The sequence below is a fragment of the Ovis canadensis genome, chromosome 10 (assembly GCF_042477335.2).
Source record: "Ovis canadensis isolate MfBH-ARS-UI-01 breed Bighorn chromosome 10, ARS-UI_OviCan_v2, whole genome shotgun sequence".
Taxonomy (NCBI): domain Eukaryota; kingdom Metazoa; phylum Chordata; class Mammalia; order Artiodactyla; family Bovidae; genus Ovis; species Ovis canadensis.
Window position 1 is genome coordinate 33,553,024 of NC_091254.1, and position 15,837 is coordinate 33,568,860.

General features: G+C 45.2%; 1 protein-coding gene across 1 annotated transcript in view; it reads right to left on the reverse strand.

The window, feature by feature from the left end:
* Positions 1–6,017: 6,017 nt before the first annotated feature.
* Positions 6,018–15,837, reverse strand: part of EBPL (EBP like) — a 30,862-nt gene continuing 21,042 nt past the window's right edge. Inside the window, exons 2-4 of the mRNA XM_069601423.1 lie at positions 14,002–14,071; positions 8,260–8,398; positions 6,018–6,575 (exon numbers count right to left, since the gene is read on the reverse strand). Of these exons, the coding sequence (XP_069457524.1) occupies positions 6,335–6,575; positions 8,260–8,398; positions 14,002–14,071 (450 nt within the window). The 3' untranslated portion in view covers positions 6,018–6,334. The remainder of the gene's footprint in view (positions 6,576–8,259; positions 8,399–14,001; positions 14,072–15,837) is intronic.

A 15,837-nucleotide genomic window follows, 5' to 3' on the forward strand; every position in this document is an offset into this window, starting at 1 on the left:
ATTTTTAGATCCAAACTCCAGCTTCCATAACGAACAACGGTACATGGATTTTAAGAATACTTTGAAAAGAAAGAAAACAAAGGATTCTTCTCCAAACTTTGTGCGTTTTGGTTTCTGTCAAGCCTTTTTTGGACAAAGTTTTATGAAATGGTGAGATAGCATCTTTGCGACCCCATGGGGTGCTGCAGCCCATGGGGCTGCAAACAGACACGACTGAGCAACTGAACTGAACTGAGACAGCATCACCGACATAACGGACATGAAATTGAGCAATCTCTGAGAGACACTGGAAGACAGAGGAGCCTGGTGGGCTACAGTCCGTGGGGCTACAAAGAATCGAACATGATTCAGCGACTGAACAACATTGCAGCCTGTAGACTTTTCCTAAAGCCTCAGTGCTAGCACTTCAGGACTGTAGAGCTGACATAATTAAATACAAGAAAACGTCATCATTTAGACTCTGATTTTGGATGGATTATGCTGATATTTGCCTCAACATTACTTGGAAAGGAAGAGCGCACAGAGGAAATTTATGGTAGAAACACTGAGAAAGGATGGACAGTTTGCAGGAAGCTAGCTGCCTTTAATATAAGCAATTCATAACTCATTGCAAATCATTTGATAGGCAAATCATCAAAATATGCCTTCTATGGACAGCTCCTAGGAAACAAATGTGATGGAATGGGGGTGCGGGGGTGGGGCAGATATTGGAGTAAATGATTCCTAAGATCCCAAGTAAAATTTAGACATTTGAATCCAAGTAGTTGGAGATATTCACACTTGAAGAGAGGAACAATATTGAAGGTAGTGACTTATTTAATTGAGTCTAAGATGCCATAGGGCTTCCCTGGGGGCTCAGCTGATAAAGAATCCACTGCAATGCGGGAGACCTGGGTTCGATCCCTGGGTTGGGAAGAGCCCCTGGAGAAGGGAATGGCTACCCACTCCAGTATTCTGGCCTGGAGAAGTCCATGGACTGGATAGTCCATGGGGTCGCACAGTCGGACATGACTTTCACTTTCAAGATGTGATTATAGATGATTATATTTTTGAAACAAAAAACATGGTCTAGTCAGTTATGACACATCAGCTGTAAACTGCATTCTCATTTTAAAAATGTTAAAATGTGGGTGAAAATATCTATCTTAGAGTTAATGAAATACAGTATTACCCGTGTCACCTTGCCCCTAACTCCCTGTCACCGGGAGACAGGCTTTTGTTCAGTGACCTGTTAGACTTCATATGGGGACACCAATCCTTCCCATTCACTGAAGGGTTAAAACATTCAGGTCCTTACTTGGCAGTAAAATGTATCTGTCTCCCAGGGTCCTGTCAGAGTCTATAACCTCCATTTCTCTCCCATCCAATACTCAGCAAAAGCTCAGTTGAGAAAAGTCGTATTTTTAGGACTGCCTGCACGATATGTAAGCCCGTCCATTTTTCTCTACTCTGTTTACCCGTGGCTTGAGCCAGATCAGCAGAGAGCAAAGTACTGGAAACAACTAGTAATCCCTCATAGAAAGGCTGATCCAGACTCTCTCTGGCATCCTGCCTTCAGCCCACGTGGGGGACACTGTTAGAACAGCCCCAGTCATACTCAAACTGCTGTCAAGGACACAGCATTCTCTTCACGAGGACCTGGGGGAGACATTTTTCAGGTCTTTATACCAGGAATCTCAACAAATAAACTTTTTAAGTTGAAGTATAACATACACAGACAAAAGTACACCATTCATACAGGTACAGCTGAATGAATTATCACAAATTATAACAACCACTCAAATGAAAAAAATAAAACATTACCAGCATCTCAGAAGCCCCTTCGTGACTTCTCCCCATCACTATCCCCACCCTCTTCCCCAGAGGCAACCTCTGTCCTGATTTCCAACACCACAGTTTTATCCATTTTTTAAAAATTAATTTTTATTGCGGTATAGCTGCTTTACAATGTTAGTTTTTACTGTACAGCAGAGTGAATCTACTATACACATACACATATCCCCTCTTTTTCGGAATTTCCTTCAATGTAGATAGAGTTCTTTGTTCTCATTAGTTATTTCTTTTATACATAGAGATGGGAATTGACATGTATACACTTTTTTTTATTTTTTTACACTTTTTTCCTAATGTGTGGTTTGTGAGATCTTAGTTCCTGTCCAGGAACTGAACCCTCCAGCTCAGCGGCGAAAGCAAGGCGTCCTGGACTGCCAGGGAATTCCCCTAGTTTATCTACTTTTGAAGCTTACAGAAATTGAATCATACAATATGTACCCTCTTGCTCTGGCTTCTTTTACTTATAACTATTTTTGTGTAATGCATCCATGTTACTATGAAGTAGGTTGTTAATTTTCATATTGGAATTTTCACTGTATGTATCTACAGTCCATTATATATGTATATCCCACAGTTTATTCATTTAGGTTGGTTCTGGTTTGGGGTTATGATGAATGCTGCTGCCGTTCTGGCGCACAGAGTCAGCACTTCTGTGAAGCACGCCTAAGCTGGGTTTCAGGCCATGCACACGCTCAGTTCCATTTCAAACCAGTTCTCCACTTTACACTCCACCAGCAGTGCATGAGAAGGCCGGTGGTCCTGCGTCCTCACCAGCACTCATCATTGTCAGTCTTCCCATTTTTAGCCATTTTAACAGGCCTCTGATAGCTCAGTAGGTAAAGAATGCGCCTGCAGTGTGGGAGACCTGGGTTTGATCCCTGGGTTGGGAAGATCCCCTGGAGGAGGGCATGGCAACCCAGTCCAGGATCCATGGGGACAGAGGAGCCTGGTGGCCTAGAGACCATGGGGCTGAAAAGAGTCAGACATGACTGAGTGACTAACCACAGCAGCACACAGCAACATCTTGTGGCCTTAATTATCATTCCCCAAATCCCTTCTCTTTTGTGAAGTATTTAGTCAAATTATCTCATCAACTTTTCTCTATTAAATTGCATGTCTTTGTCTAATTGATTTACTCATTGGGATAGGTCTTCTGTCAGCTATATGTACTACAAATGTCTTCCACCTTCTGGCTTCCTTTTTTTTTCTCTTAATGGTGGATTTTGATAATCCAAAGTATCAACACTTGATTTTAAAGTAGTCAAACTTATTGCCGGTTTTGAATCTTTTTAAAGGCTATATTCTCCTATTTTTTCTTCCTGAAGCTTTATTATTTGCCTTTCATATTAAAATCAACAATTCATCTGGAGTTGATATTATGCATGGTGTGAGGTAAGGATCAAAATTCATATTCCCCACATGGATATGCAACTGACCCAGCACCATTTACTGAAAAGACTGTCCTTTCCCCATTGCTCTGCAGTGGAACCTTCGTCCTAAATCCAGAGTCCATACAGGAAGGTCTGTTTCTGGTCTCTCCAGTCTGCTTCATGGGTCTGTCTGCTCACTGGTTTTCCTGTACCAACACCACATTGCTGTAATTACTGCAGCTTTATACTAAGACTGAATGTCTGGTAGAGAAAGTCCTCTAGCTCTGAGCTCTCACAACGTTGTCTTCACCTTCTTGGCCCTTTGCATTGCCATAAAATATCTTAAAATCAACTTATTTAAAAAATGGCAAACAGATAAATCTGTTGGGATTTTAATTGGGATTACATGGAATCTATAGATCAATTAAATTCTGAAAGAGACGGGAATACCAGACCACCTGACCTGCCTCTTGAGAAACCTGTATGCAGGTCAGGAAGCAACAGTTAGAACTGGACATGGAACAACAGACTGGTTCCAAATTGGGAAAGGAGTATGTCAGGGCTGCATATTGTCACCCTGCTTATGTAACTCATATACAGAGTACATCATGAGAAACACTGGGCTGGAAGAAGCACAAGCTGGAATCAGGATTGCTGGGAGAAATATCAATAACCTCAGATATGCAGATGACACCACCCTTATGGCAGAAAGTGAAGAGGAACTAAAAAGCCTCTTGATGAAAGTGAAAGAGGAGACTGAAAAATTTGGCTTAGAGCTCCATATTCAGAAAACGAAGATCATGGCATCTGGTCCCATCACTTCCTGGTAAATAGATGGGGAAACAGTGGAATCAGTGTCAGACTTTATTTTGGGGGGCTCCAAAATCACTGCAGATGGTGACTGCAGCCATGAAATTAAAAGATGCTTGCTCCTTGGAAGAAAAGCTATGACCAACCTAGATAGCATATTGAAAAGCAGAGACATTACTTTGCCAACAAAGGTCCATCTAGTCAAGGCTATGGTTTTTCCTTGGTCATGTATGGATGTGAGAGTTGGACTGTGAAGAAGGCTGAGTGCCGAAGAATTGATGCGTTTGAACTGTGGTGTTGGAGAAGACTCTTGAGAGTCCCTTGGACTGCAAGGAGATCCAACCAGTCCATTCTGAAGGAGATCAGCCCCGGGATTTCTTTGGAAGGAATGATGCTAAAGCTGAAACTCCAGTACTTTGGCCACCTCATGCGAAGAGTTAACTCATTGGAAAAGACTCTGATGCTGGGAGGGATTGGGGGCAGGAGGAGAAGGGGACGCCCGAGGATGAGATGGCTGGATGGCATCACTGACTCTCTGGACATGAGTCTGAGTGAACTCCGGGAATTGGTGATAGACAGGGAGGCCTGGTGTGCTGCAATTCATGGGGTCGCAAAGAGTCGGACACGACTGAGTGACTGAACTGAACTGAACTTTTTACAACATTAAGCCTTCCAATCCATGAACATGCATATCTCTCTTGCTTATTTAGGTCTTATTTAACTTCTCTCAGTGTTTTGTAGTTGTCTTTGCTTTCTGTGTAAGACTTGAATATCTTTCTGTTTTCCCCTAAATATTAGAATGCTATACCAAATGACATTTTTTAAAATGCCACTTTAATTATTTACTGGTTTGTTTTTAATCTCATTAAATTGGACTGTTACTCAGCGCTTCCCCCTACCTGATGTTCCATGAAACAACCATCCCACTTGTTAAAGTGGTCTGATATATGTTGGGGAAAGTTGGGCTTAACAAATTAATCTCGCTTCATACTGCAGAACTTCCAGAGTCTTTAACGTGCTCATATAATATTCCTCAAGCGTACTTGCCCACATTCATTCAGTATTCAACAAATATCGTAGTCAAGTATCATTCACGATATAAGCATAGAAAAACAGTGATTACTCTAGGTATTTTATGCAGGAGAATTCCATAGACATTCCCTGTCACCGGAGAACAGAAAAACAACAGTGAAAAGGAACAGTTGAAAACGGTCTCCATGCCTTCATCCTTCAAACCTCTCACAAATACCTCAAACAGTGAAACGAATTTGGCATCCAGGACTGTACCTGCAGCTCTCTGCACGATAAGAGGAAACCTAGATGGAGGTGGAACATAGGCTGAGCTGAATGACAGCAGCCGCAGTGGCCAAGCAAGTGCCTGGTGTATGTATGTGCCAGGCAACCCTCCTAGGCAAGAGAGTACATCCGTGTGCTAAGAGGCCATAAGAAAAGCAGGTGTTGAACGAGTTAAGGCGAGTATCCGCTCCCCACCTTGGACAGAACTGCTGCAACATCTGCCGAAACGAGTGTGGCCTGCGACAGCGTGTGGCAGTGTTTCCCTCTTGGTGCTGAAGGAAAATGTCAAATTTATGTGTCACTTGTATCAATTATACACAACATCATGGCATGCCTTTCTGCGTATTAACTTTGCCTTCATCTTATTATTTCTCACTCTTACTTTCCCTATGTCCCTATTTCCTGATTTACTTTTTATCGTATTTTTGTAAGGTATTTCAACTCTTCCTCCTTGCAGGAGAACAGGTATAAATTAATCAGCTGTTGGTGAAACCCCAGTGTTCACCCATGAGGAGTTAACCCACTCATAAAATCCTTCTATTGTCAATTTTTTTTTTGTTGGCTTCACAAACTTGCTGCAGTACAAACACAAAACAGAAGCATTCATTTCATTTCTGGTTTCACTTTAGTAATCAAAAGACTGGTGGGAAGATCAGAAGTTGAAGCAACAATAAGTTCTTTGAAATATAAAATTAATATAACATGCTCTATGGCATTTCATGATAATTGGCTTTATTAACGTACAACAATTAATGTTAGCCATAAAAGGATATAATTAAATGTGTTTTATTCTGTTTAAAATTTATTCTGTTCCCTGTATTGCCATTTAATTGGAAAAAAACAACAGCAGCAAAAACTCGTCAACCTTACAGTCCATTTGAAATTGATTCCACTGAAATCAATTAGGTTGTTCCAAAATGACAATGAAAAAAAGAAAAGCACAGACTGGAATGCATTACATTTTGGCCCAACAAAAAGGATTCATTCTCATAAAGCAAGCTGACAGTGTTTATGACTTTGAAAATTCACTGAAATTTTTTGCGTGAATTAGATCCTTTGTGATGCATTTTCTTGAGTTCTACCCATGACTGCCACAGTAACAGTCCTGGGATCAGAACCCAAATACCATTAAAAAATACCAGATAAACCCAAAAGTAGAGCCAACTGTTGGTGTTGAGGTTGGGGCTTCCCATAAGCCAGTCTGGGCAGAAGGTCATCCACCCGCCATACAATTCACACACACTCAGGGTAATCTGCACGAAATGCCTGTTAGAGAGAAAGAGACAGAGATGAAACTGCCAGCTATACCAACATCATCTCCCACAGCAGATCACCTCCCTGAAGTGGGACCTCCGGTTTCACAGAGAGCTCCCTTGATGGGGCAAGTTGATCACTGATGAAGACCCATGCTTTCATTTTCCTTTGGAGAAGAAAATGGCAACCCACTCCGGTATTCTTGCCTGGAGAATCCCACGGGCAGAGAAATTGGTGGGCTACAGTCCGTGGGGTCACAAAGAGTCGGACACAACAAAGAGACACTCTCCTCGGAGAAGCAACAGTACCCTCTCTAGACTATGCTTGGAGTTAAAGAAGGTCTCTTGGGTATCCAGTCCTATCCCTTGGAAGGTTTAGTGAAGTCACGAAAGAGAGACCTGGATGTGAACTTATGAGCTCCAATCTCACCTGTTGGAAAAGGGCTAATAATAGTCCCTTCCTTGAATAATGCTTCGCTGGTGGCTAGCTGGCAAAAAATTCACCTGACAATGCAGGGGACTGGGGTTCGATCCCTGGGTCGGGAAGATCTGGAGGAGGGAATGGCAACTCGCTGTAGTATTGTGGCCTGGAAAATCCCATAGACCAAGGAGGCCTGGCAGGCTACAGCCCATGGGGTCTGTAGAGTCAGACATGACTTAGCGACTAAACAACCACCACCTCAAATAATACTGTGGAGATTAAATGAGATACGTAGATAAAGCACGTGCCTGGTACATATTCAGCAACGCATACGTGTGAAAATGTTTGAAATAATATACACATGGGTAAACGTAGCAAACCCACAGCCACGATCATGGACATGTAAGGTGCCCAGAAGCAAGCTCCAGGAGACGGTGAAGGACAGGGGAGCCTGGCACGCTGCAGTTCATGTGGTCACAAAGAATCGGACACAACTGAGCGACTGAACAACTACAGGCGCCCAGAAGGAAATTTCTCCTACCAACTCTCTAAGTAACATCGGGCGGGGGCGAGTAGAGTAAATGACTTTTGAGGTTTCTTTCAAGTCTGAAATTTCATGACGAAGTTTTACACAGACTTCTTTGATCCAAGATGGTGGAAAATGGAATGCCACTGTGCCCAGCTGACATGAGTCTAAAACCATTCCCTGGGAATCATTCCCAGGAAAGCGATCTGTTCGTCCCAGGTCACTCTGTCCCTCAGGAGGAAAGGAAGGGAACGGAGGGAGGGGGCGGAGTTCACAGTTGCAGGGCCTCACTGATGGATGGCTAATCGGCCGTCTTTCTCCTCTATCTCCCCGCTCTTCTGCCTTCCCCATATCTTCTAAAGGCTGCCTCTGAAAAGACCTATTTATCTTGCATGTCCACCTCAGAATTACCTAAGAGACTTCTCTTTGTGACACGTGGAAGAGAAGTTTCTAGAATGATTTGGGGGTGGAAGATGAAAATAACTACCCTTTGATTTTCCGCAATACTGGTGGCCAGTCACCCAAAGCTGCTAGCCCTGTGCTTGTCTATACGGTGTCGAGGTTGTCACTGCCATCATATTTCTAGTGTTTTTTATTTTGACCAATCCGAAATTACACGACATCAAATGACTTTCTACTCTACTTTCCGTCCAACAAACAACGGTGGTCGTCATCCACGCCACATGACACTGTGGCATCGGGACAGCTGGTGTTTCTCCTCTTTCTAGCCGGAGAGGGGAGAGCACTTACCGATAATGCTTCTCTTTGACAATGGCATAAATGAGGACCACTGCCAGAGACCCACCCAGGACGACCATCAGAATTTCCACAGACACGATGGCTGGATCAAAATTAAGCCATCTTGCATCAGCTTTGCCATATTCTTTCCCTAAAAACAAATACATTTTGTTACTCATCTGGCAATTATTTTTATGACAGTTGGTGAAAATGACCTTCCCCCACCCCATTTGGAGGAGATAAAAAGAATAACTGAACCGCCATTCTCTCTACAGTCTTCATGATGCCTTAGTGGAAGGAAAGAGGGGTCCTGAGACAAAAACCCAGTACCCCTGGACACCAGTACTGATAACAACATCACGTTATATTTGTAAAATGGTGTGCATTTTCCAAAGTGCTTTCACAGGCGTGGCTTCTTCACCTCCTCCTTTTTCATCGTAAGCAGCAGAATTCTAAATCAGTTCGACACAGTCAGACTTTGCAAAGATAATCTTTAGTAATTATCTTGGTAGATGCATTATAATTCCTAACTTTAAAATTTCAATATAAAGTTTGTATTAGGTCAGATGTGGGAAAATTACTGTTCAGGAGATGTTTATAAAAACACGTTTATTAATAACTGAAGAGGCATTGAGTGTTGAGGGGCCAGCAAGGAGGGGAGGGGGGCAACACAGCCTGGACTACGGAATGAATCTGAAATGGACAAAAGGGGCATTTCAGTCTGCTACAGAGTATTCACCAACAACAGCCACCACGAAAGCCTCAGTTGTGCTGACCTGGGGGTAGGTGTGCACTAAGAAACCTTTTCAGACCCCATTATCAGGATGGTTTCTTCCAGAAAGCACTATGAGGTCAGACAGTCTTTTTAGTGCTAGACCGCGGGCCTTGCGTGAAGTCATATATTTCCTTCCCTCGTCTCTTCTTTCCTTCCTCCTCCTCTCCTTCTCTGTCTTTATCTCTTTCTTTTTCTGTTTACCAAAGTAATACATGCTGGTCCTAAGATCTCACATAACCAGTGGGCGGAAAAAAGAACCCAACGCCCCCACCTCTTTGCTTCATTCTCTTTGTGGGTGACCCCTGCTCCCACAGTTCTCACATAACTTAGGAAAGCTATGAATGGTCCAAAATTAGCTCCATGATCTGACTGATCTGGTCTGAACAGCACAAAACAACAGTCTCTTAATGGTTAGAGTTAGGGTCTCTCCGGGGCTGGGGACAGAGGTTTCTGATGAAAGGCTGTCCTCAGGAAAAGGACAGGCCAGTAAACAGAGTGAGCTCTTAAATGAGATAACACAGAGACACACGCTGAGCGGAGATTCTGTGAGCGACAGACACAACCGGCAGAGGCGTCCAGCCTGTCCTTAGCTGACTGCCAGCCGTGACCTCACCAGGAAACAACTAACAGTGAAAGTAAAAGTTTTCCCTTTACATTTAAACACAGATACAACAGGTGGAATACACCACCTAGTGTACCCCAAATCTAAGAAAATATCACAAGTGAAAGGTCAGTGCTTTAGGAGCGAAGAGATTAGTGGGTATTCAGACATTCACAAAAATAACCCTCTCCATTCATTAAAAAAATTATTTATTTGGCTGTAGCTGGGTCTTAGGGCACAAGGGATCTGCAGGCTTTGTTGCAGCACGCGGAATCTTTAGGAGCAGCGCGGGAACTCCTAATTGTATCACGAGCATCTAGTGCCCTGACTGGGGATTGAACCCGGGGCCTCAGGAGCGAGGCGTCTTAGCCACTGGACCGCCAGGCAAGTCCCCATTTCCTTCTTTAATTCAACACTTTTTTGTAGCAATATAGACGCCTCTGTGCTAGACCTCAAGAATGCCTAGCACAGAACACGAAGTCTGCCTGCTGGTGGCTCACGCAGTGAGTGACAGGGACAGAGAATGGGGCCAGGGAGGGGAGGCACTGCACAGACCAGGAGCAGAGGGGTTCCGATCACCTCCTCTTCACCCTACAGGGGAGGGAGGCGTCACCCTGGGCTCATGGGGAGGCTCAGCACACAACAGGCGGGCGACACTGGACGGATGAGGCTGACGGCCGCTCCCTGGTGGTGTGACACTCGCAGGCTGGGAGAGGAGGACACGGGCCACGGGGGCCACGGGGGGCGCCGCACTAGGACCCGGAGGGATCGGGGAGGAGCCGTGCGAGGCGGGCTCCGCACTAACACCAGCGTGGGTGAGCCCTGCTCCCACGGGCAACGTGGCTGGCCTGCTGCAGTAACTCAGGGCTGGCAGGGCACTGAAGCCGGCTCCTCAGGGACACACAGGCGCCTGCTGGTCCTCGAGCTGGGAGGGCGTGGGGGTAGGGGACTGCTTGTCTAGACTTCTATTATACAGGCAAGCAGGGTGGGGAGGGGCCGTGCACTGAGGGCATTTGAAGGCCTCTGGATTTTACCAGGAGTCAAGGCACACGCAACCCTGGGTCTTAATCTCAGGCTCTTCTCTTACTCCCAGATCTTCCACTGTTGGCGTTCAGTTGCTCAGTTGCATTTGACTCTGTGACCCTACGGGCTGCAGGACGCCAGGCTTCCCTGTCCTTCACCATCTCCCGGAGTTTGCTCACACTTGTGTCCATTGAGTCGAAGATGCCATCCAACTGCCAGCAATCAAGGCGATGGAGTGAGGATAAGCACCCCACAGATCAGTGGCCAGCCCACCATTCGTTTCTGTCCCAAAAGGTACCCGGTCCAGTCTCAAGGGCCAGTTAGAGGAGGGGGTCATTTAACACGAGCCCCACATGGACCCTCGAGTGGTGCGTCAGTTGCCCCCACCTTGGGAAGTGTGTATGAACTGAAACACAGCTCTTACTCCCTAAACCAAATGGCCTCTTCTGGAACTTGTGCTAAGAAATAATCTGAATTACAGAAATAAAGTGCATTTCATGGAGAAACATCAACAACAAAAATCTCAGGTCTTAAATCACAGCAGGCCAGCCCTGAATAGGGGAGGGAGAGGTGTTTCAGGGGTAAAGTTTGAGCAAAAGCCTGGGGCTGAGAGTGCTTGGTGTGTCTGAAACTACAGGTAATTCAGCAAGTTGAAGGAGACAGGATGTGTGCCGGCGCGTGCGTGCGTGCGTGTGTAAGTGGGGCCTGGGGAGGGCGGGGGCAGCATAAATGCTGGAGAGGAAGGCGGGGTGGGAAGGGTAAGCAGGCCCTGCTATCTGCCCGCCCCAGTGTACCAGATCTCTGGCCTCTCATCTATCGCTTAACTTTGACCATCTCTTTGCAGGTTCAATGCCTATAAAGGGAGGGAAAGGACAAGCAGAGCATTAACAAACCTAATGTGATCCTCGTCCTTTATCCTGTGACTGACCGCCAGGCTCAGGCAGAGGTTTAGAGAAAGAGGCACAGGCGGAGCTGCAGGGGGCACCCAGGAGCCAAGCGACGGCCGTGGCCTTTGCCACAGCGCAGAGGTGAGGACGCGAGGGGCGGCGACTCTTTCTTAACCGGCCCCAGCACCTTGGGTTCTGGGCTCGGCCCAAGAATCCTGCTGAGTAACCTTAGTGATTTATTCTCTCAACAGCTTTATAAATGCCACACAGCAGTGTTAATTGCATTGACTGTGTCATACATTACATCCCTAGTAAGAATGTATTGTATAATTAGAAGTCTGTACCTTTTGAACATCTTCATCGAATTCCGCCACTCCCCAGCCCCTGCCTCTGGTAACCACAAATCTGATCCTTCTCTAAAGTGAGCTTCAGGTTTTCAAATTCCACATAAAAATGAGATATTGTAGTTTTCATTTTTTTCTGTCTAGCTTCTATCACTTGGCATAATGTTCTTCAAAGCCCATCTGTGTCATCACAAACTGCAGGATTTCCTTCTTTTTACAGCTGAATAATATTCTGCTTCCCTGGTGGCTCAGGCGGTAAAGAATCCACCTGCAATGCAGGAGACCCAGGTTCGATCCATGGGAAGGGAAGATCCCCCTGGAGAAGGGCATGGCAACCCACTCCAGTATTCTTGCCAGAATTCCATTGACAGAGGAGCCTGGCGGGCTACAGTCCATGGGGTTGAAGAGTCGGATAAATACAATGCAGGTTGTTTATCCACTCATCTGTCAATGGACACTCAGGTTGTTTCATGCCGTGGCTGTGGTATGATAGATACTGCTGCTATAAACAGAGAGTGCAGATTACCAATCACTGCTGATATCATATCTAATTCCTCATCCCCCACCCTTCATAGCAATACCCTGGCCTGCCTTTAGCAAGGATCCTGTTGAGTCTATCATCAGTCCCCCAGCCTTGATGTTTCTTTTTAATAATTTTCCATCCACTGTCTCTGACCCTGTTCCCAGCCTATAAATTTCCACCTATCCCTGTATCTAGGGCTTCCCTGGCGGCTCAGATAGTAAAGAATCCACCTGCAATGGAGGAGACCCGGGTTCAGTCCCTGGGTCAGGAAGATCCACTGGAGAAGAAAATGGCAGCCCTCACCAGCATTCTTGCCCAGAGAATTCCATTTTGGGGCTTCCCAGGTGGAACTAGTGGGAAGGAACCTGCCTGCCAATGCAGGAGATGTAAGACATGTGAGTTTGATCCCTGGGTTGGGAAGAGCCCCTGGAGGACGGCGTGGCCACCCACTCCAGTATTCTGGCCTGGAGTGTCCCATGGACAGAGGAGCCTGGCAGGCTACACTCCATGGGGTTGCAAAGAGTCGGACATGCCTGACTGAACATGAACATACGTCCCTGTATTAAGGGTTGAGCCAATCTCTCTCCCACTGCTGAGGTCTCTGTGGAATAAAGTCTTCCTTACCATCTTTAACAAGTTCTACATCCTGGTGAATCAAAGGACAGTCCACAGATCAATATCCAAGAGGCCTTACCCCAGACCCTCTGAATCAGAATCTGCATTTTAACAAGAACCCCAAGCAATCTGCGTCCTTTGGTTTGGCTGTGCTGGGTCTGTGTTGTGGCACATGGACTTAGTTGTTCTGAGACATAAGGGATCTTAGTTCTCCAACCAGGCATCGGACCTGTGTCCCCTGCACTGGAAGGTGGATTCTGGACCATCGGATCGCTAAGGAAAACTAGTTAATATCTCTGCAGAGCAGGGAGAGTTCTGGAAATTATCTACAAGAATATATATATGTAACTGCAGCCCACCAGGCTCCTCTGTCCATGGAATGCTCCAGGTAAGAATACTGGAGTGGGTTGTCATGCCCTTCTCCAGGGGATCTTCCTGACCCGGGGATCGAACCCAGGTCTCCCGCACTGCAGGCAGATTCTTTACCATCTGAGCCACCTGGGAAGCCTGTACAATATATATACATTTATATACAAATAAATGTTAAAAGTATGAAAAACACCCAGTTTAAATACTGCAGACTCCTCAATCTGCACTCAGTGCAAACATTTTAAAATATACCTTTATTGAGATATAATCCATGTGCCAGGTCTGTTTTTTTCTTAAACCTGTTTAAAGTGTACAACTCAACAAGTTTTAGTACATTCCCAGATTTGAATCACCACAACCTCACTTTGCATTAGTTTCTACTTTGCAAAAGAAACCTGTACCCAATGTTAGTCATTCCCCATTTCTGGCCAAATCCCGCTCCCTTCCTGCACCCCCAGGCACCCACTAATCTGTCGTCTGTCTCCATGGATCTGTCTCTTCCAGACATTTCATGCAAACAGAATGGTACAACGTGGGGTACAGGTACTCGTTTAACGGACAGCTGTAGGGAACTGACCCCTCACATGCGGCAAGTGCCAGCGTTTCACATTACTCACACAATGAAGCGATCAAGGCATCTGAGTCTGTGATGTTTCCCACCATAGACAAGTAGACATAAGGGCCTTCCTGGAGAGAAGAAAAGGAAAACATGCTCTAATTCAGCATCACACCCGGGAGATGGCACCAGGGGCACACCCCCGTGCGGGCAGCACCCCTTGCCCAGCGTGCAGGAGCACACATCCCGGCCAGCACCTCAGCAACGCACCGCGCAATCCCAGTGTGCACGGGCGGGGGCGGGTGAGGGCCGACCTTGGAAATGGATCCACCCAAAGTGAATGTTTGTATAGTAAATGCTAGTTTTCAGTGACTGGCATTCTAAAATCAGAGCTGTGTTCAGACGGAGAAAAAAAATAAGCTGAAAATTTTGTCCAAGAGTCTAAATGTTATAGTAAATAAACTAAATTCTGGATTAATCCAGAAGTACTTCAGAGTACTTCATCGTCTCTCACCTCCAAGAAAACCCCAAGATCTCTCTTAACAAACGTGGCATTTAAGTATCACTATCAGAGCAGGAACTAGTTTTTTCCTCCTGCATAAGGGCAAATTTAGGAAAATTAAAAATGCTTACAGGCTATATTTAAAATTTTGGGTAAGGAAATCTCTGCAATTATATTTAGCATTTCCTCATCAGAAAAATGTTCCTTTGCCTAAAATTTCAAAAATTGGATTAACTAGGATTCTCTAAGATATCTGATTATGTTGTTCCTTTAAAAAATTTTTGTTGCTGATCAATACAACTTATTTCTTTTTTTTACCAAAACAATCTCGTACATGACATCAGAACAGCGTCTCTGCCTAAACCCTAAGCTCACTTGTAGTACAAAACTTCCCAGAGGCTACCAGTTTTAACCACTTCTAACTGTAGTTCTGGCAACAATCTTTCTACTTATACTACTATTTCTATTACTATTTCTTTGTGCTTAGTCGATCAGTTATGTCCGACTCGTTGTGACCCCATGGACTGTAGCCCATCAGGCTCCTTTGTCCACAGGGATTCTCCAGGCAAGAATACTGGAGTGGGTAGCTTACCCCTTCTCCAGGGAATCTTCCCGACCCAGGAATCTAACTGGGGTCTCCTGCATTGCAGGTGGATTATTTACTACCTGAACTACTGGGGAAGGCCCACTATTAACTGCCCATCCTGAAAAATTATGATATAAATTATAGTTTCCCCTTCCCTTCCCTCCATCCAATTTTTGATGATGTAGGGGAGGAGAAACTTCTTCTTCCCCTCTTAGGTTCTGTAAGCTGGTTTAAGAATTAATTGACATAAATGGGTTAAAAGAAAAGCATACACATTTGATTTACTATGTTGACACGTACATGGGAATCTTCAAAAGGAAAATGACCTGAATAAGCTGTCAGGCCCCAAAACTCACACGCCTGTTTACCCAAAGACCAGTAACTGCAGGGATGTGAAGAGACCAGGGGGCTTGGGCTGAGCAGTACTGTCCCCAGTAAATACACGGGGAGAAACTAATGGAAGACAAGGGTTATTTCAGCTGGGCTATTTGCACGGGACCGTTTCAGCACTGACTCCCAGTCCCCGGTGAAATGAACATTCTTTTCCTCCTGGTAAAGGAAGAGCACCTTTCTCAAGGGAAATTCAAAGACCTGATTTGAGCTAGAAAGGGGGGAGATCAGAGTGCCCTCCACATCTACTGTTCTCAACTGCCTTCTGTTCAAAATCAATGCGTCAAAGTGGCATAATTTGGAGTGGCGTGTTCTGAACTCCTTTAACATCTACATGAGTTCTCTTTAATTCTTCTGTTAGTTATCCCGAATTTGTAACTTCAGGAATAAGCTTCAAACCTCACCTGACTCCTCCATCA